Consider the following 22,339-nt stretch of genomic DNA (forward strand, 5'->3'; position numbering starts at 1 on the left):
GGTGGCCTCTTACAGGTTTTATTTTAAGATCAGACTGTTTAATTTAAACAAACTTGCTTTTTTTTAAATAATTAATACTCTACACTGTGCTATAGCAAACTTGTATAACTCATTCTGTAGTTAAGATATAAAATATTAAAAGCTTTGAGATGATAGAACTCAGATGTGATAGTGTTACAAGAAACTAAACTAGATGGCAATGAACACCTTAAGCTTTGCCATTTCTGGGAGACACAAAGCAGGAGTAGCTATGTTAATCCATAAACATGTACCTTTCATTATGTTTAGGACAATATAAGATCAGAAGTTATATATTTGATTGTCAAAGGTACATTATTTGGACATCCTATTGCTTTCTGTAATATATATTCTTATAACATAACCCTTGCTGTAATTACACGATGTTAGGTTCCATATTAGGAGCTACCACCCAGGAAAAAGATCATTCTCTGCGATAACTTATGATAGAACTAGTCTGTGGTTGTAGTTGCAATCACATTCACAACTAGCTTTTGTTGTGACGGTGGTTGTAATTATAACTACAACTTTTGTTGAATGTTTTGTTGAATATTTACCTAGTTTTTATTATTATTTATTATTTTTGTTGCTGACTGGTTCGCTTATTTATTCCGCTAACCTTACTGTTCCTAAACTTCCTTTCCCCCCCCCCCCGCCCCGTTCTTTGTATTTTCATCCTGCTGTTACAATGTAAACCGATATGATGTTGCCACGAATATCGGTATAAAAAAGTTTATAAATAAAATAAATAAATAAATAGTGGATAAAACATTGAAATCGTTGGCTCAGTGTGCTGCAGCAGTCAAAAAAGCAAACAGAATGTTAGGAATTATAAGGAAGGGAATGGTTAATAAAACAGAAAATGTCATAATGCCTCTGTAACACTCCATGGTGAGACCACACCTTGAATACTGTGTACAATTCTGGTCACCACATCTGAAAAAGATATAGTTGCGATTGAGAAGGTACAGAGAAGGGCGACCAAAATGATAAAGGGGATGAAACAGCTCCCCTATGAGGAAAGTCTGAAGAGGTTAGGGCTGTTCAGCTTGGAGAAGAGACGGCTGAGGGGGGAGATGATAGAGGTCTTTAAAATCATGAGAGGTCTTGACTGAGTAGATGTGAATCAGTTATTTATACTTTTGGATAATAGAAGGACTAGGGGGCATGCCATGAAGTTAGCAAGTAGCACATTTAAAACTAATTGGAGAAAATTATTTTTTACTCAACGCACAATTAAGCTCTAGAATTTGTTTCCAGAGGATGTGGTTAGTGCAGTTAATGTAGCTGGGTTTAAAAAAGGTTTGGATAAGTTCTTGGAGGAGAAGTCCATTAACTGCTATTAATCAAGTAGACTTAGGGAATGACCTCTGCTATTACTGGCATCAGTAGCATGGGATCTTCTTAATGTTTGGGTACTTGTTGTTCTGAAACCAAAGGAGGGAGCACTAGGGGCGCTCCCAGTTCCAAGGAGGTGTACCCTTGGGCCATGATGTGCCCGCAGAGGGTTCTGGGAAGCACCAAGGCAGGTGAGGAGTGCCCAAGCACGGGCGGACAGGCTGGAGATGAGTGGCCCTAGCCTCTGCCAAACCTAACGCATCAGAGAGACCCAGAAATGCAATGGTGGTCTCTGGAGTAGCCCTCCATCCTCTCGATAGCCCTTTCGGACTTGCCGCATGGGAGCAGCAAATGCGACAGGACAGACAGTGGCTGAAGGGTGAAGACATCAGACATGGACTCAGACGTGGACTCAGGAATGAAGAAGGATTCAGAAGGAGTGCTGCCACGCCATGCGCCCTACACAGCCAGTCCTGGTTGGTCGCGTACCACGTTGGCGGCGAAGCAGACAACAAGCTGACATCGACTCAAATACCTTAGAGTTCCAGATGGCGGTGAGTACTGAAGGAAAGGAAGGCGGTCATCTTGAAATCCGAGATGAAGGACGTCAGGATAGATGGATGAAGGTCTATCAACTCCTGGCAGCCATGTCCTGGACTGACTCTCGGGAACCTGGCGTGATCGATGCACCTGACAGGTCATTAGAAGGAAGGCGAAACTTCTGACCCGGCGTGGAAAACGTATCTGAAGGTATCCCAAAGTTGGACTGAGGAAGGACTACAAGGAGGTGCTATCTGGAACCAGGAGCATGATGATGATCAGATGGAAGACATGGAGAATCCTTGGTCACGATGGATGGACTTGTTCCACCAAGCGCCCTACACAACCCAGCCGGGATGGTCATAGACCACTCAGACCACTGCGCGCCCTACAAAACCCAGCTGGGCTGGTCTCAGACCACGCAGGGACGGAACAAGTGGAGCTTCAGAGACTTGGAGACATCAGGACTTGGAGACATCAGTGAAGACCAGGATGGAGATATGGGACAAGACAAGAGACCAGGACGAAGTCACGGGATCCCATGAAGAACAGAGTGCCTAGGAAGAGCTGAAGATGAGGAGTCCCAAGGAGGACTGACTCCTTGCAAAGGCAAAACTGGAATGACGCAGAGCCCTTTTATAGGGCTAAAGAGGAAGACTCCCACTGTGATGTCATCAGATGGAGTCCAGGAACCACTCCCTCGCTCGCCCTTTAAGAGAGGGAGATAGGCACGGCCCCGCGCCTAAGGGAGGAGGAGTGCAGGACCATGGAGAGTGGCGCTCCAACCGCTGAAGACGCAGGAGCAGGGCTAGGCCGTGGACAGGCCCCGACGCTAAAGGCGGCTCCCTGCCAGAGGTAGGGAGACAAAAGATGGCTCCAGCCGCCGGGAAACACCAACACCTGCGGCCTCCGGGCCGTGAAGAGGAGTGGCGAACGTCAACGACCCCATGCCACATAAAGAGAACAAGGGCGGCCTCCAGGCCGCAGGCATGCGGTTCCAGCCACGCAGAAGGGGCGGCGAAGCGGCGGCCTCAGGAAACCACAGCATGAGCAGCTCCTGCCACGGGAGACCACGTGGGCAGCCTCCAGGCCACAGAGAAGACATAACATTGGCGGCTTCATGCCACAAACAAAGCAGCATGATGGCGGCAGCCTCCAGGCCGCGAGGGAACAGCAGCAGCCTCTGAGCCACGTGGAAGCATGGCAGCCCAGCCCGCTGGCAGAGGGCATCAGGGATACAGGCAGGATGGCAGAGAAGGTGAGAGGCTGCCCATAGCTCCAGCTGTGAGCATCATCGCAACCCTTGCTAGGTTCTTGTGGCCTGGTTTGGCCTCTGTTGGAAACAGGATGCTGGACTTGATGGACCCTTGGATTGACCCAGCATGGCAATTTCTTATGTTCTTATGGTCTTAAAATAGTATTTCAGAATTTATTCACATCATAATGTGAAAATATGTATTGCATTTTTTCAATATTCTTTAGAGAAATGATTTGATATAAACACAAAAAATTATCAAACACCAAAGAAGATCCCAACTCCAGCTGGAATTTAACTAGCTGCTTGTTAACTTCACTTGCCAGCACAGGAACTCTCCCTCAGACCAAGATTTGTCTGGGCTCAGTTTTATCAAGCCCCAGGGAGAGATTCCACCAGGTAACAAATAACCTGCCTCTTATGGCAATTGGTGATCTTCTGTACCTTTGTGCTAGTAGATTTTCAAATATTTCCTCTGTTACTGGAACGATTGTCCTATCTTAAGGACTGAGACTGAGGATGCTTGCTTGCTTTCATATTTCTACACTATTTTAGTATTTGGGTCCATTGATACAATTAAGTACACTTGATGGCCTATTATGGTAGCTGTATGGATGTAATCATGATCAATTTCAATACTACCATCAGCTCTAGGAATGTACAATCCCAGCATGCATTGGTTCTAATAAATTAGCTGGTGGGCATGGAGGAGTGTTCTTGTTTTTATGTCCAGTTCTTCAAGATATTTATTAGGCCAGTCTACTATTCCAAATCTGTATGATAATGCAGGAATTGCAAGCTGATTAATAGCTTGTATCTTATTTCATGCTGTTAAGGCACTCTTCAATATCAGCTTCACTTTCCTATAGTAATATTTACTGATCTTTTCTCTCAATAATTTATGCTGAATTTTTCCACTTGCCTCTACTCCTAGATATTTATGGAACATACACCTTCCTGCAAGTTGGTGCTCTCTGCACACCTTCATGTCCCATTACTGTACAGACAATTTTTCAGAGAGTGACTGTAACTTTAGACAAGCAGTTTGATGTAACCTGTTTACTGAGTAATGAGTATTCAACTCTCTTTGGTGGGGTATGGGTTGCTTGTTCAATAATTACTTCACTGCCACCTTCAGAGAAAGCAAATTTCCTTACAATAAACAATGTTCTTTGTAGATAGCAGAATGAATTAGACATGCTACATACCCACCTGCATCCTGGAGAGTCAAGTATTTAGGTAGACTTAGCTCCAAAATCAACTGAGGGAACTCATGAGGCAATACCTGTGCAGGAATCCCCTCACATGCTCAGCAGAGCAAATGCTTTATGAGTTTAGGGAGAAGGGTCTGTTTGGCACTGACTGATAATGTCACTGACATGTCATGGCTAATTCATCCTGCTGTCTACAGAGAACACTATTTATGGTAAGCAAACTTGCTATTCTCGTTCACAATTTTTTTTCTTATTCCAAACCTGTTGTAAAACAGCCCTTAAACAGCCCTTAAACAATAACAATAATGTAGCAAGGACTGATCAACAGCCCAACACAAAGAAAAAAAAACACCCAAAAAAAAACCCATCATCACAAGCAGAGACTGCGGTTTGTCACAGAAATCTGGGTTTGAACTTTTTGCATTCAAGTTGTTCATTCATCGATGGCATATTGTTTAATCAAAGTGGTTCATACAGTATCAGTGATTTAAAGTTTGGAGCCCCTGAGGCAGCGGCTACAAGCTGCGAAACTCGGCCTGAGTCGGGCATTTCACTTGAAACGTCTCTGCATCAATAAAGTATTGAAAAAGATTAAGGCATCTATTTCTTTTGTGCTCACCTGACGGTATCATAGATCGCCTACCTCTTTGCTTTCTTTTACTTATTTTTTGGACAATGAGTAGGGAAGCATTCAGAGGCATGGCATTGGGAATGTATTCCAACACTGATTTGTAGGCAGGCGTACTCACAGTACTTACTCTTGAAATGTTAATGATCACGCTATTCCCGAACAACTCCTCTCCCATATCTCACAGCCCGCTGTTCCACCAAGGAAATGGGAGGGGGGAAATGTACAGTTCCCTCCAAGTTCCTTATCCTTAGCTTCTGCTGAATGTTTGATGTGGTCATCCAACAAACTCTCTACACTTAGGCAGGACTTGAAAAACTCTTCATGTTTGTTTAATTTTCCAACTTTGGATCTTTCCAGATAAGAACATTTAAATGCTACTGAGAGTACACATGGGAAAAGAAAATCTAATATTTATTCTTTATTGGAAACAGTTACAGGCTGCAGATAGAACTCCATTATACATGTTCCATACAATCCCCTTTCCTATTAAGCACTCCCATTTAAACACATACCCTTCCTACACATTAACTATTCCTTCCTACACATGAAATATTCCTTCCTACACATTAACTATTCCACTACATCTTGTCCTCAAGGAGCACTGTCTTTGGCTGGATTCTGTGCCGGAGTCTTGAGAAAACTAGTGGGTTTGAAAGTGTAGAGGTGTGAGGGAGGTCATATTGAGCTACTTTCTCTAAAGCCTTGGGATACGCCCCTAGCAATGGCTCCCTCTCTTGTCACCCCTCAGCCCAGTAACCTACTTACTGTTACCTCTCTCAATATTTAAAGCTGTGGAGCTTGAAATATTATGGCTCTAAACCCTTTTATCAATCCCTGGGTTCTCCCAGTCATCACACAGACACTCCAAAATATTAAAACACAACATTTATTTCCTTGTCTTTTAGTTCCACAACTGGGTTAAAAATTCATCTCAACAGTAGCAGGGTTTAGCTTCAATACAAGGCTTTACTGCTTGTTAGGGCCTGAGACAGAGTTAATGGCTGAAAGAAACATTTACCTTGCCACAAATAGCTTCTATTACTCTTTAGTAACTGCATTCACAGATTAAGGTTCCAAAAATATCCCCCACTCTAGGGTTTTCCAATATACTTCTTTAATCAAACCTGCAGGTACTGTACCTAGTACTTTCCTTTCCCCAAACTTGGCTTTTCCTAGCAGACTACCAATTAGGGCAGTTCTGCAAACATCAATCTTTCTGCAGCAGTGTTCTGGTTAATAAACCACCCTTCAACACATCCTTGTTAGTTTCAAAGACTCCAGAGCAGTACTCTTGATTCTTGTTTGATGCTTGTAAACCGTTGTGATGGCTTTACCGAACAACAGTATATAAAACTCAACAAATAAATAAATAAATACACACTTTTCCTGGCAGGAATTCCTTAAGAATACTCTGAGCTGCACCCAGGGCCAGCACAACCCACTGTGCTAACCATGCACTTGCACAGGGCAGTGGATCTGTGGGAGTGGCTGACTGGGCCACCCACAGCCAAAATGGAATGAAGGCTGCAGGGCTGCCTGACACACTATACCCTGCCGGTGGCAGAAGTATAGAAAAGGCTGGCAGACTGCCTGCGACATAGGAGCCGCTAAAGAAGGCTTGCAGCTCAGATTTAGTTATAAGATTGGGCAGAGGTAACCTAAACTGCTGCCTGATCCGATGCATCAAAAGGTTGATCTCCTGAGTGAGCAGCATTTGAATGATGTCATTTGCTGCCGTGGAGATAAATTTATTCAAATGCATTCAGCTCCCGTGAGAGAGATTTACCTGTTGATGCATTGGATCAGGCAGGGGTTTGGGTTACCTCTGCCCAATCCGATAACTATATCTGAGTCAACAAGCCTCCTTTAGTGGTTCCTATGCCATGGGCAGTCTACCGTTCTTTTCTTTACTTCTGCCATTTTGCTGCTCCTGTTTCCTGCTCACAAGGAAAGGAGAGGGGAAAGGAATCCTGATTGTAATAAATTGCACCAGGTAGTAGGAGGAGGAAGAGCTTGGGGAGGGCTTAGAGGCTGGAAGTGACTGGATGAGAAGGTGGGAGAAGGACATAGGGAGCAGGCAGAAAGAAAGTGAGGGAAACAGGAAATGGTGAGAAGAGGGGAGGACAGAGTCTATAAAGGAAGAGAGAAAGGATGAAGGGGAAAAGAATGAGATAGTGACTCATTAAGGGGGGAGATGAATCTCTAGAAGGACAGGCATGGGGGAAGAACTGTGGTAGTGTGAGAAGGGGGAATATGTAGAGTGAGAGAGAGATAAGGATTAAAAGTGGGAGAAAGAGCCATATATTGAGAGGAAAGGGGAGGAAGACCTGAAGTAGTGAGGGAAGGGGATGAGCAGTGAGGGAAAGAGCCAAGGAAGTGAGGCTGTGGGTCATCTGGTAGACCCCATCCCATCCACTGATAGCCTAAGCAGAGAAGATGCTGCGGGCTGCCAGTGGACCCCATCTCACTAGCAGCCAAAGTAGAGCGGAGGCCACTTTGTTATCCTGATCTGATGAAGGCCAAAATGAAGAGATGGGCCCATGGCTGCCAGGAGAGCAAGTGGAAGAAAAGCCCCTGTGTGTTTGAAAAGAAGTGCAAATGTGTGGGTGTGTGTGTGTGTGTGTGTGTATGTATGAGAAAGGGAGTGCATTGTATATATGTGAGAGAGAAGGAAAATGTGAGAAAGGTAGTATGAATGTGTGGGAGTGCGTGAGCAAGAAAGGGCATCTGTCTGTGTGAATGTATGTGAGAGAAGGAACATATATGGGTGTGTGTGCACACACGCAAGTGGGAGAGAGGAACTGTGTGCATCTGAGGCAGGAAGCATGAGTGTGTGAGTATGTATGAGAGAAAGAAAGTGTATGTGCATATATGAGAGAAAGAAAGAGAAAGTTTGTGTGCCTTCCCTCCCCCACTAATCCACAACAATTTCAAGGTGACTGGAAACCAAAGGTTCTCAGGTATAAAGAGCAGGATATTTTGTTTTATTCTTATTAGTTTTAATTATTGTCTGTTATTTGATGTTTGTTCTTTTGAAATATTTTACTGGTGTTTGGGAAATTAAAAAAAATATGAGTTCATAATCATTGGATGTTTATTATTCAGTTATCTTGAAATATTTATTTTCATTAATATGGTTTAACTATTATGATTGTTTTATATTTCTTGATTTTATTATTTTATGATGAATGATGATGTTTCTGTTGTTGCACTGTATACGAGTGTGCCTTGTTGCAGTTTCCAGTTCAGTTTTTGTCTGCAAATTTTTATTTATTCTTTATGGTCACCTTCAGTGTTACTGAAGATACCTCTTATACACTGAAACCGATATCCAAGAGAGGTGTGTTTAGCCAAACCGAATGCTCATTTTGCCTGTTCTCAGTCAGCCAAAGCCAGTGAGCAAGGAACCGAGAACTACATTTTTGCTGCTCTATTATTCCCAAACAAGGTTACATATGCTTCCTTTTTAAAGGCACAGTCCCTTTTCTATGCAGAAACTAGTACCAAATCACCACACTCACATTCACTTGAATAGCACTCCATAAACATATCCTCATGCACACTGCCACACACATAACCAATATTGTAGTCTTTTTTCATATTGCTAAAAATTGTTTATTAAAAAAATACATTCTTAGATGGTAAGTTTCAAAGGGGTGCACACTGATGCATGTGCATCGGCATGCACCCAGGGACGTGGCAATTTTATAACATATGCACACATAAAAGCATATGTTATAAAATAGCTTGGGTGCACTGAGCTAAGCGCCCTGTTTTACAATTAGGTGTGCACAGTTGTGTACATCCAGGAACAAACCATGCAAGTGGGGAAATTTTATAACTGGCGCACATCCACGCCTTGACCAGTTTCAACACTTCGTCCTTTAGTACGCCTAGTGAAGAACTATATCCTCGAAACCTCCCTGGTTTAACAGCCTGTACTCCCCCGAGATACTCTCAGGGATGGCTGTATTTTTTTTTTAACTTACACCTCCTCCATAACAGAAGTTCCATGGCACTGAATCTGGGCGCGTGCCCAAGTGCATAAGTATTTGTGCACACATCTCTTGGCCCTGCCCCAAAATGCCCATGCATGAAAAGCCTGGCATGCACCAAAATCTGGAGATGTGCATGCATGTAAACCATGCCCACACCACTCCCCTTTTTGAATAGGAATGAAATCTTTACACATCAGGAGATTCACGCGTGTAGGTGACTTTTAAAATCCACTGGGTGCGTGCATGTCCTACATGAGTGCACATCTCCAGATTTTGGTTTATGCCAGGCTTTTCACCTCTTAATGTAAAGTCATTTATAATTAACAGTTAGCTATAGAAATTAAATTATGTAATTGACTGAGGGGTTTTTTGAAGCTTGGGTTCTCAGAAGAAACTGTCTTAATGCTCCTAAATTTTTTTAACATCTAAAATATTCACATTATCCTGCATACCAAGTTTCTTCAATTTGTATCCCTTTTTTGAAGAGTTATTGTGCCATATTTCCCATATGTTGGAAAGTGTAACAAAAAAAGAGATATGTGTGTTTCTGGGGGATTGTATTGGAGGTTTGTTTGTAGGGAATAGTATGTGTGTATGGACAGTGTTTTCTGAGAGGGGTTGTGTATGAAGGCGTGGAAGTGAAAGTAGATGTGCACACAATTCTGACTGATCAAAATCCTTCATGGTGTTAATAATAGTGACCCTCATTCTTGCAGGATATAAAAGCCTGTATCAGCAGTTAACTGAATTCTCCTCTCATTAACGAAACCTTTTCTTTTGGTTGCCTAATATTATTTAAATCTAGTAGCATGAGAATTTTCTTTACTTCCCACATAATGGGGTTTATTTACTTAGGTGTCATACTTATGTCTAGCATGAGTGAATCTCAATATGCTTAACACCACTGGTCTAGGGTATTTTTCTTTAATAGCCTTGTGCCCACTTGATTTTGAAGTCTTTATGAAACTTCAGCTGCAGAAGTTCTGATCAGAAATGTTTCCATAAACTTGATTAGGTCTGGTCTTTTGCATTTCCTCTTTCACTCCCAAATAGTTTAGTTTATTCATAATTTTAATATACTACATTTCTATTTTGAAACAATTTACTATAAATACATCAGATATTAGAGATGTACTTCGTTTTCAGCCTGCCGCAGGAAATTTCGTATTTCCCGCAGTTTGGGCCATTTAAATTTGGAGGGACCCGAATTTCAGATTAGTGCACACTAATTCCCGTTAGTGCGCGCTAACATTTTTATATTAGCGCGCACTAATGGGAGTTAGTGTGCACTAACTTGGAGTTAGTGCACACTAACCCTGTTAGGGCACGCTAAACCCAAAAACAAATGTTTCCCAACATTTCAGGAAAAACTTGTTCAGGATTCAGGCTCCCTGAACCAGGACGAATTAGGCAATTTCATTGAAATTGCCTAATTCATCCTAGCTGAATACACATCCCTATCAGATATATCAGAGGTAATAATAACAATCATATAAAATAACTTAAAACAAAATAGCCCTACCTAAAACAATCTTCTTTATAAAAGTACATAAAATAATATCAACCAAATCAAGTTCAACAAAACACATTCTAATAAATTCAGTACCCAATATATAACACAAATGAGATAAAATAAAATAGAACAACAGAGATTTAAAAAATAACGAAATAACATACACATAGAACAAATCCAATAATTTCACACAACAGAAAAGTTGTTTTATATATGAAAAATACAAGAAATGTTAAATAAATAAACCCTTCAGCCTAAATTTGGAGCACCATAACAGTAGAAAAATGCCATTGCTTTCAAAATTTCATCAATTATTCTACTATGGAAACGTATTCCATTGCTTTCAGTATTCTCCCATCAAGTTGTTTCTCCAACTCCTATTCATTTCTTCCAGTCATCTTTGAATCTGCTTTAGTGCTTTAACCTTTTCTTGTACTCTTTGCTGTATCCTGCAGTGCCCATGTTTTAACCTCATTCTCCTCCATCCTGGACTGAAAAGGACCTGAGTTGTACTGACATTCCTGCCACTTTAGATTTAATTTGCTTTCTATCTTCCTAAGATTCATGTATAAGATTCCATATACTTTTGCATATGCTTTTTCAAAAGGAAATATCTGTATTTTTCTGGTGTCATATTTGATTAGGCTGGGGGCTTGGCTCTGGTTTGAGCTGTTGATTCTATTTTTCCAAATTTGACTGCTACCATTCTCCATATATCTACTTAAAACTGGTTGATATATTAGCATGCACAGTGCTTCAATTTATGTTCATTTTTGGCCTATATAATCATTGAGGAAATCTTAAAAACCTATTCAGTTTGCAGCCCTCAAGAACTGGAGGTTCCCTTCCCTTTCTTTACAGATAGATCCCTGCAGGAGCTCACCTCCATGCATCCGCTTCATAGCTGGTTCAATAGCATTCCCCATTTTGGTAAGGTTTTTAACTGATACTATCAGTTCCAACTTGAATTGTTGTAGTTTGTATAGCTGAGTATTCTTTTCAGGCCTAAATCAAATGCCACTGACTAGTGACTAGTCTATCTCCTCTGAAAAATAATTCATGTTTAAAATATGTAATTGGTCGATCCAACATTATTTGGTAGATAATCAAAGACACTGAGGGGCTGATGCAATACAGTGCACTCAGCTGACCCTAGCGCCTCCTTGCTAGCGCAACGCCCTAATTTCTTGTAAAATTAGTTCCGTTATCGCTATCCTTCTCGCCTACTTGTTGCAATTTTGTGCGATGCTCTCTACTTTTAGAGCCTCAAACCGTCTTCTGCCAGTTGTCCAATTTCCCCCCTCCCTGTTTATTGTAATTTTCCTCCTTCTAGTTGAAATGTAAACCGATATGATGTGTACTTTAATGTCGGTATAGAAAAGCTGTTAAATAAATAAATAAATAATTTGGATTTTGCATGGCGCCCCTCTTGCGGGCAACATGCATGCATTAAGAAAATGGGCGCTGATGTTTCAGTGCCCGCTTTCCACGATTTATATTGCATCGGCCCCTCAGTGGGTAAGAAAAATACTTAATTTTACCAAATTATCTTCATCTAAATTTTAAATTAAACCTTTGTCTAGCCAGCTAAAACTTAACCAGCTAGATTTAGGGATCTCAGACACTATTACCTTATCTTAACTGGTTAGTGCTGAAATCAGAACTAGTCCTCTTACAGCTGTACACATAACTACTATAGAGGGCCACCAGCCCAGTGTGATCCTATCTGCCTCTTTGTAAAACTTTGACAGGGAGGATTTACTCCTCCCCCCCTTCTCCAAGGCATTCAGCCTTCCTGTCACCTCTTTATAAAACTTTGATATTTTGATGAACACAGTTCCCCTTCCCTAGGGTGTCCTCCCTACTCTAGATTTCAGTGGCAGGGAGGGAATATCACCTGGGGGACTGTTAGCCCCTTGCCATTTTTACAAAGCAGTGGCAGAGAGAGAGGAAATCATTGAGGTTGCCAACCCCCTGTCAATTTTGCAAAAGGCATCTGGGACTCAGGATACTACGGGGGCTAGGCAGCCTCTGCAAAAGTTTTATAGGGAGGGAGTGATTGTTAGAAGTGCTGGTGATCCCCCCCCACAAAATTTTTACAAGGAGGTCAAATGGTTGAGTGATTGTGCTGGGAGCTGTTGGACCCAGCACAAATTTTTCATTTCAGTGGGAAGGGGTGGGGATGCTGAGAAAGAGTTTTTGAGCTTCCCTCCTGCTGGGCATTTTCCTTCTAATGGAGGAATCTGGCAGTTAAGTGTAGGCCTGTTGATGCAATGCCTAGATTTAACCAGTCAAGTTGGGTAACTAGAACTAAAAATCAGAGCTAGTATGAGAACTTCCCCCCAACCTCATCTCCCCCCAGGTTCATAAAGATTTTGACTGGCTAAATTTAGTCACCTAATGAAATTTTAGGGGGCTAGCTGTAGCTGGGTAGTCTGGTCAATTTTCAAAGTTTTGTTCAGCCAACAGGCTGCAACTGTAGATAACTTTTGAATATTGACTTGTATGTGAATTATTTCTGTTCAGGAGGTATTCAGTAGTTTGTTTTTTTTCTTATGGCTGCTTTTTGATATTACAATTTTTATCTTATACACCATGAATCAATCAGTGCTTCTACTAAAGAGATTCATTAGAGTTTAATAATAAAAGGCCTACTGCAATGAAACACAAAATTTAAACTAAAAGTGCAATAAAATCAAAGCCTTTCTTTAAAGCTCTGAATTGTAAAGGTTCTTTCATAATGTATTAATGGAAAGTATTCCATTTAAATATATTCATGGAAAGGACAAAAAAGTATCTCCGGATTTCTTGTAGCCTATCCTGTGCCTCTTGGCAGGATCCGCTATATCAACTATTCAAAACAGATGTTTATCTAGTATGAACCGTTGTTCCAGTAGATAACACCATTCTTTTTAATGTTATTCCTAATGTACAACTTATATTTTCTGCACTGCAATTTCTTATTGTTGTACTTATTCAAGTTCTGTGCTACATATTTTAGATGTAGATTCATTTTATGATTGTGGGTCATTTTTATAGTGCCAGTTAATGATTAAGTTAATTATTTCTGAAGATCTCTAGGAACATTTGTGAAATCTTTATTTCTTTCATTTCACAGGAGAAGTGTGTGACTCCAACCCATGTGAAAATGGGGGCATGTGTTTACCAGGTTTGACTGAAGAATCTTTTTCATGTGAGTGTCCTGATGGCTTCACAGACCCCAACTGTTCTAATGTTGTGGAGGTTGGTAAGTGTAAGCATAGATAATGGAAATGATAAAGTGCTTCATTAGCGTGATATTTTTTGTTTATTTCATATGATAATTACTGCCTTAATGTTGTCACTGTGGTTTTCATGTTTATGAATGTTAGGCTATCACATTTTCTAGGGTTTACTTTGGAATTACTAAAATATGTTTTTTATTTTTCTTTTAATTATTTTTACAAAAGTTTCCAAAAAATTTATTAAGAATAGTGGGCCGTATTTTCAAAGCTCTACACACATAAATCCATTTGCCGCTGTGCTGGGGGATCGCATGCCGACAGGCACAGAAGGTAAAATAAAATTTTGGGGGAGGTTTAGGATAGGGCTGGGGAGGGATAGGTTAGGGGAAGGAGTTGGAAGGTTAGATTAGGGGGAAGGGAAGTTCCCTCACAGGCTGCTCCGAAATGGGAGTGGCCTGGGAGGGAACGGGTGAAGCCTGCGGACGTCGACGCGCAGGGTGCACAATTGTGCAACCCCTTGTGCGCGTCGACCCCCGATTTTATAACATATGCGTACCTGTGCACATGTTATAAAATCGGGCATCCATGTGTGCGTGCCGGGTAGCACGTGCACATGTACACCCTCGCACTTCTTTGAAAATCTACCCAATTTGTGCAAGATTACAGTTTTTGTTTCTGCCATATACAATCAAACTGGGGACTTTATACTAAAAGTTTTCTCCCATTTTTGTGTCCATGGGAAAAATGCTTAGAGTTCAATATTGAAAAAGGTTTGTCGGGGTAATTTTTAAGTTACCCCTGACAAACCCTGAGATTTCAATTATTCATCTCACCAATGTGCAAAATTTACCTGAGTAACATTTTATTTTGATAAAATTTAAAGTAAAAAGAAGGTGGATAGGACATTTTTGCATGGGGCTTGGGTTTATCCAGCCAGCACTGATATTCAGCACTACCTGGTTAAACTTACCAGGGTGAATCTGTTTTGACAAAACACTATCCTAAAGTTATGTATTTTATTGTTACCCATTTTGATTCCATTTGGCATTACAAATAGTCAGGCCAATACAGAACAGTGCGCTAGGCCGAGCGCACAGTTTAGCCCCCGTTTGACTGCATGTTTTACATGCGCTATTATTACCCCTTATACTGTAAGGGGTAATAGCGTGTGGAAAATGCACGTCCAAACCCCCCCCCCCAAAAAAAAACTAATAGCGCTCATCACATGCAAATGCATGTTGATGAGCCTATTAGTTATCCCCCCGGGATACTGAAAGTAAAATGTGCGGCCAAGCTGCACATTTTACTCTCAGAAATTAACACCTGCCCAAGGCAGGCATTAATCATGGACAACACCGGGAAAGTGTGCAGAAAAAACTGCTTTTCTGTATACCCTCCAACTTAAGTCGATATTAAGTCGGAGGTCCCCCCCAAAAAAAAAAAAGCTGTCTGCCGGCCCGCAGGTTGGAAAACAGATGCTCAATTTTGCCAGCGTTCGTTTTCTGAACCTGTGGCTGACAGGAGAAGTGCCTGGGTGCACGTCGGGAGAGCAGGCGCTCAACACGGAGTGCCAGCTCTTCTGCGTGTCTTTTTGAATCGGCCTGTATTAAAGTAAACTAAATTAAACCTGGGTAAACTGGTGCTGCCTGCAGTGTTGCTATCTGACCTCCTAGTACATAGATCCTAAAATGTGCATAGTTGTAAATTTTGAAAACTCGATTTAGATAAGATTTAAAAGCAGATGCTGTTTGTACTGTTGACACTTGACACTTTTTTTTTTTTTTACAAAAACAAAATTGTTAATCTGAGTATCATGGTTAAATTCCAATACAAATTGAGCAGTCTGGGCTGCTAAAATTTAGTTTGTAGCAGGAATTTACAGTAGATATGCTCATGAATAAAGGTGTGCGAGCAATCTGAAGTCAAACTCAAAGCTGAACCAGGTGAATTTCAGCTTGGTTCAGGTCAGTGAAAAATGCAGATTTTCATAAGAACTGCCTTTTTCAACCCATGTGTACAATATCACTTCTATCTTAAAACGTCACTGGTCCCTGTTATCTTTGCATGAGGTTTTCAATTATCCATTACGCTTTTCTTTTTGTCGTGGGAAAAATTTGAGAAACATGTTGGTCCATTCACATTTTCAATCTAATCCTACCAATGATTTAGCTGTCACATTAGGTCATCAATCTTGTGGACAATGTTCAGTGTGCCCTTTTGTTCTCTCCACCAATAGTTTTGAACATCCCACTGCACATAAAAAATTGTCTCTTAGATTCTCCACTACTTGTCATTCACGAGGAGTAATTTATGTGATTTTGTGCCCCTGCCCAAAATTATATGTGGGTAAAACTACCAGACAGATACGTACTCGTATCATTGAGCACCGGTCAAACATTCGTACTGGCCGTGAATCTGCACCGCTTGTCTCCCATTGGCAAACAGCAGGGCATTCTGAGGATGATTTGAAATTTTTGGTGATTGATTTGCTTCATCCGCCATCTCGGGGAGGAAATTTTTCTGAAATGCTTATCCGCAGAGAACAGAAGTGGATCTTTACACTCAATAGCCTGCATCCGGCAGGACTAAACAATGAGATTGAGTGGCAATATTTCCTTTAATATATAGTATTGTCTGGCATATGATTGCATTTATTGTATCCTTCTTAATACAATTCTTAGCTTTGCATGACTTATTTGCTGTATCCATTTAATTGAGCGTCGGGTTTGTCCTATCCTGATTGGCTGACTTATTCGCTTCCTGATTGGTTGTACAAAACCGCGCCAAAATTCCCTTTTAAAAACGCTGTGTTTGGTCTAGCCGCCCGCTCTCCTTGCCGATTCAGCTGTGTGAATCCCTCAGCTTACTTTAAGGTATGTGTTCCGGCGTCAATAGATATACTCTGTACCCTTAAATTGGTCCATCACTTTTAACACTTATGTTTTGTTGTTTTCTTCTGGCCATTGTTAAATTTATAGATTGTCCCTCCCGACGCAGCCTTCGGGCGAAACACGGGGTCCGTGTCGGGGGACCCTGAAGCAGTTATTTACTTGTGCATGTTATGAAAATAGGAGTGGCCTACTTGAACGTTTAAAATAAACTCTTTGATGATAAAACCATTGGACCTGTATCCTCTTTGCACTCCCTGTGGACTGTATACTAATATTTGGAGTGCTGCTCTGCTCCTCCTGTATATTTGGATATATCCCACCTTAAAATCATCTGTAATACCTGAAGATTGGAAGATTGCCAATGTAATGCCAATTTTTGAAAAAGGCTCAAAGGATGATCCAGAAGACTACAGACCAGAGAATTTGACATCTGTGCCAGCCAAAATGGTAGAAATGATTATAAAGAACAAAATTGCTGCATGTAGACAGGCATAGCTTAATGGGACAAAGCCATCATGGATTTAGCCAAGGGAAGTCTTGCCTCACTAAACTGCTTCATTTTTTTTTAGGGCATATATAAGCAATTGGATAAAGGTGAGCCAGTTGATATAGTGTATCTGGATTTCCAGAAAGCATTTGAGAAATTCCATTATGAGAGACTTCTTAGGAAATAAAAAATATATGGGATGTGGGGCAGTGTTCCATTGTGAAGTATGAACTGGTTAAAAGATAGAAAACAGAGAGTAGGGCTAAATGGTAAATTTTTCCAATAGAAATCAGTGAATACTGGAATAACCAAGGGATCTGTTCTGAAATGACCTAGAAATGGGAACAATGATTGAGGTGATCAAATTTGCCGATGACACAAAATTATTCAAAGTTGTTAAATCAAAAGAGGATTGTGAGAAATTGCAAGAGGTCCTTGAAAAACTGGAAGACTGGGTATGCAAATGACAAATTTAATTTAACATGGCAAAGTGCCAAGCTATGCGCTTACACCCGAATTTTAAAAAACCCGGTATACATAAAATCTGGGAGATACATGCATGGTCAGGCCGGTCGCATGCCAAGTGCATTTTAGAAACCATTAGGCCCTGTCCCAGGAAAGCATGCACTGGCAGCCTGTTGGCGTGCTGAAATTACATCTGCTCCAAAGAAGCAGAAGTAACTTAATCAAAAAAATTTAAGCTAGCTAGGTAAGGGTTAGGGGTCAGGGAGGAGAGGGGAAAAGGTAGGAAGGGTAGTTAGGGGGATAGGTACGTTCCCTCCCAGACTGCTCCTTAATTGGAGCAGACTGGGAGGGAACTGGGGAATGCCCTGTTGCGTTGCCACATGTTTCTTTAGAAAATTCCCCCCATTGTGCACGTTAGATGACACCTGCCCGCACATGCATGCACTGATATTGAAACTGGCCACGTATATGCACGCAGGGATCACATTTTATAATATATGCATGGCAACACGTGCATGTTATAAAATTGGCACATCCATGTGTACTCGCTGGGAACCGTGTGCACATGGACATGCACATGTGGGTTTTAAAATCGACCACTTAGGGAAGAGTAAATCAAATTATAGGTACACAATGCAAGATTCCATATTAGGAGTCCCCATTCAGGAAAAGGATCTAGGTCTCATCATTGATAATATGTTGAAATGTTCTGCTCAGAGTGCAGCAACAGCCATAAAGCAAATAGAATGCTAGAGACTATTAGGAAAGGAATAGAGAATAAAACAGAGAATATCATACTGCCTCTGTATCACTCCATGGTGCGAACTTATCTTGAGTATTGTGTGCAGTTCTGTTCACCACATCTCAAGAAAGATATAGAAGAATTAGAAAAGGTACAGTAAAGGGCAACCAAAATGATAAAGGGGATGGAACAATTCCCCTATGAGGTAAGGCTAAAGAGGTTAGGACTCTTCAGTTTGGAAAAGAGACAGCTGGGTGAGATATGACAGAGGTCTATAAAATTAGTGGAATGGAACGATTGAAGGTTAATTGATTGTTTACTCTTTCAAAGAGTACATAAATTAGGGACATACAATGAAGATACTAGGTGATACATTTAAAACTAATAAGAGAAAATATTTTTTTTTACTCAACACATAATTAAGCTCTGGAATTCATTGCCAGAGGATGTAGTAAAAGCTATTAGTGTGGCTGCATTTATAAAAGTTTGGACAACTTACTGGAGGAAAAGTCCATTAACCATTATTAAGGTAGAGTTGTAGAAATCCACTACTTATTCTTGGGATAAGCATCTTGGAATCTATCTACCCCTTGGAATCTTGCCAGGTACTTGTGACCTGGATTGGTCAATATTGGAAACCTTTGGTCTGTCCCAGTATGATAAGTCTTATGTTCTTATGTTCTTAAATATTAAAATAAAAGAACCGGTACTGGACTCCTGCCCCTTCCCTCTTCTTCTGGGTTCTGTCATATTGTAACAAATAGTAGCTCCCAGGTTCCCCCTCCCTACCTCTCCCCTCCACCCCTACCAGACCCCTAACCCTCTCACCCTCTTTGTACCTTCAATCTGTACTTTCTTCAGTCTGGATCATGATAGGAACTTACTGCTATTCGGGCTCATTGCTTCTGCTGTCACTAGCACTTTTATTTGTTTATTAATGAGATGGAAGGGGTTTGGAAGAGATGCTGCATGTATTTGGAGCTCAGGTGGGAGTGGGAAGGGGCTGTGTTAGGGCCATTTGGCCCACAATATTTTTTTTCCTATTAACTGCAGTCGGCACTGAAGCCCGTGAGGGTAAGGCCATTCATCTCAGCTCTCACCCCACACGGGCTCCCCCGCCGACCATGAGGCAGATCTTCCAGTCGCCTTCATCCTCTGAGCAGCCATCCTTCGCGCCGGTCCCCAGCCAACCCGGAGCAGCGCACCCGAGTGACCTCACCTGCCGGCGGCGTCCACAGCCTTAAAGCGCCAGTCCTCCTCCGGCATCGCTCTTCTTCATCTCGGCGCTCACAGACGATCGCGGTGGAAGCCTGGGCCTGCGCAGTCGGCGCTGAAGCCTGTCGGGGTAAGGCCATTCATCTCAGCTCTCACCCCACATGGGCTCCCCTGCCGACCACAAGGCAGATCTTCCGGTCGCCTCCATCCTCCGAGCCGCCGTCCTTCGCGCCGGTCCCCAGCCAACCCAGAGCAGCACACCCAAGTGACCTCACCAGCCGGCGATGTCCGCAGCCTTAAAGCGCCAGTCCTCTTCCGGCGTTGCGCGCCGTGTGTCGCGCGCCGAAGGTGCGCGACAAAGGGGCCTGCCCCTTTGTGCGACCACGAGAGCGACCGAAATCAACGATTTTGATTGAACTTCACTACAAGTAACGTACGTTCTTTAACTCCTTAAACCCAGCACCCCCCCAATCTGTTTACCACTCACGCAGGTGCTTCATTCTTTGTACACTCATTGTCTTTAATTTGTGTTTCACTATAATCCTTTATATACTCCTACCCCCTCATTAGCCTTTTTTTCCCCCATAACCATCACAATGTCACCAGTCTCTTGCAATTGCCCCCTCTATACGCAGAGAAATTATCCTTCTAATTCATCCTTCACCCCCCCCCCCGCAACTTTTTCACCCATTTACACAGAAGGCTAATACCCATCCTAGTATCCCCCCTCACTCAAAGTTTAGGCCTCTCACTAATCTCATTACTCCTCTTCAATGCCCAGTCACTCAAAAAAAACCACATCTTCTCCACGACCTACTAACTGATTTGAAACCTGAAATCTGTGCCATAACTGAAACATGGCTAAAACCCCCAGATATCTCCCTTTTTAACCAACTTCCCACTAACACTTATGTTATCTTTTCCATACCCCGCAAAAAGAAAAGAGGTGGAGGCCTACTCTTAATCGCATAAAAAGAACTAAAACTTACACTTCAAAATTACAACCTTCCTAATGGATACGAAATTGGTTTCTTCAAATCTAAACTCCTCCAAGTTTGCCTTACTTACACTCCTCCTGGTCTCCTCGAAAAAGATCCATCCCTACTTATTGAATTCTTCGCTGAATCACTTGCCCCAGATCTCCCTACTATTCTCCTTGGAGATTTTAACCTCCACGTTGACTCTATCCTGCAATCTCCCTCCTGTGAAGCTTTCATCTCCTCGCTTGAAGCTGTCTTAAACAAATCATCCACTCCCCCACACATAAAGCTGGCCATACCCTAGACCTCATCTTTACAAACTCTGCTATCAATACCATCAACCCCCCATCATGCATCACTGTACCATGGTCTGACCACTCTATAATCAAAACTACACTTGCCCTTCCACCTTCTACCCCCTCCCCACCACCCCAACCACACTCCTTCGAAAACCGAAAAGCCTGCACCCTAGATACCCTCACCACAGCATGCACAGACATATCTAACCAAATCAACCTATCGTCAGCTGACAAAGCCACTTCCACTTGGTTTGATGTCACCCTTAACATTGCAAACCAAACCTGTCCTATTGTGACAAAAACTATTAAACCTACCCAAGTAAACAAAAAACCGTGGTACTCACAGGAACTCAAAAATCTTAAAACCCTCCTCAGGACCTCAGAAAGACGATGGCAGAAACACCCCACTTTAGCTGCCAAAACAACCTACTACCAACTCATGCATGACTACAGAAAAACTATTCTCAAAACTAAACGAGAATATTATGCAAAATAAATCCACAACCTTCAATACAACGCCAAAGCTCTCTTCACGATGATCATTAACCTCACCAAAATCCCCCCAACACAACCACAAGAATCCTCCTCCAAAAAATGGTGTAACGACTTAGCCTATTTTTTTCAAAACAAAGTCACCTCTCTCTCTGCACAATTTCCCCTCAACCCTGACAATGTGCATCTCCATACCAACAACCTGTCAGCCACACTTTCATCCTTTGACTCTGCCTCCTCCTTACAAATAGAAAACATCCTAAAAAAAAATGAGACCATCATCGCACCCCTCTGAAACAATCCCAACCAAGCTCCTCCTCTCTATTCCCAAAATAATTGCTAAGCCTCTTGCTAACATCTTCAACCTTTCTTTGGAACAAGGTTCAGTACCTTCCATACTCAAACAAGCAGTAGTTAAACCCATTCTAAAAAAACCCACCTTGACCCTTCTAGTTTATCTAATTTCAGACCTATCTCAAACCTCCCATTCCTCTCGAAAATCCTAGAAAAGCTTGTCAACAATCGCCTTTCTGACTACCTTGAACAACATAACATCCTCTCTACCACACAACATGGTTTCCGGAAACACCGGAGTACGGAAACCCTACTTTTGTCTCTAACAGACACTATAATCAAAGGCATGGACACCGGTAATTCCTATCTGCTAGCTATGTTGTATATATGCGCTGCATTCGACACCGTCAATCACGACATACTTATCAAAATTCTTATCAGTATCGGAATATCAGGAACCGCACTAGCCTGGATTAAGTCCTACCTTCAAAATATGCACTACACAGTAATCATGGATAACAATAAATCCGTCCCAATTAGCCTTGACCAAGGTGTCCCCCAGGGTTCCTCACTTTCCTCAACCTTATTTAACATATATATGCTCCCTCTATCCAATCTCCTCACCAATCTTAACATCAAGCACTTCATCTACGCAGATTATGTGCAAATTCTTCTCCTGATCACTGACACCCTGCAATCTGTCCTTCTAAAGTGGGAATCATGCCTTAACTCTATTAACCACC

At 41.9% G+C, this 22,339-nt stretch overlaps 1 protein-coding gene across 1 annotated transcript in view; it reads left to right on the forward strand.

Moving 5' to 3' along the window:
- The window catches only part of EDIL3 (EGF like repeats and discoidin domains 3), a 974,710-nt gene that overhangs the window by 196,842 nt on the left and 755,529 nt on the right, over nt 1-22,339 (forward strand). Inside the window, exon 2 of the mRNA XM_029573785.1 lies at nt 13,626-13,754. Within this exon, the coding sequence (XP_029429645.1) occupies nt 13,626-13,754 (129 nt within the window). The remainder of the gene's footprint in view (nt 1-13,625; nt 13,755-22,339) is intronic.

Source organism: Rhinatrema bivittatum, chromosome 1, assembly GCF_901001135.1.
Source record: "Rhinatrema bivittatum chromosome 1, aRhiBiv1.1, whole genome shotgun sequence".
Taxonomy (NCBI): domain Eukaryota; kingdom Metazoa; phylum Chordata; class Amphibia; order Gymnophiona; family Rhinatrematidae; genus Rhinatrema; species Rhinatrema bivittatum.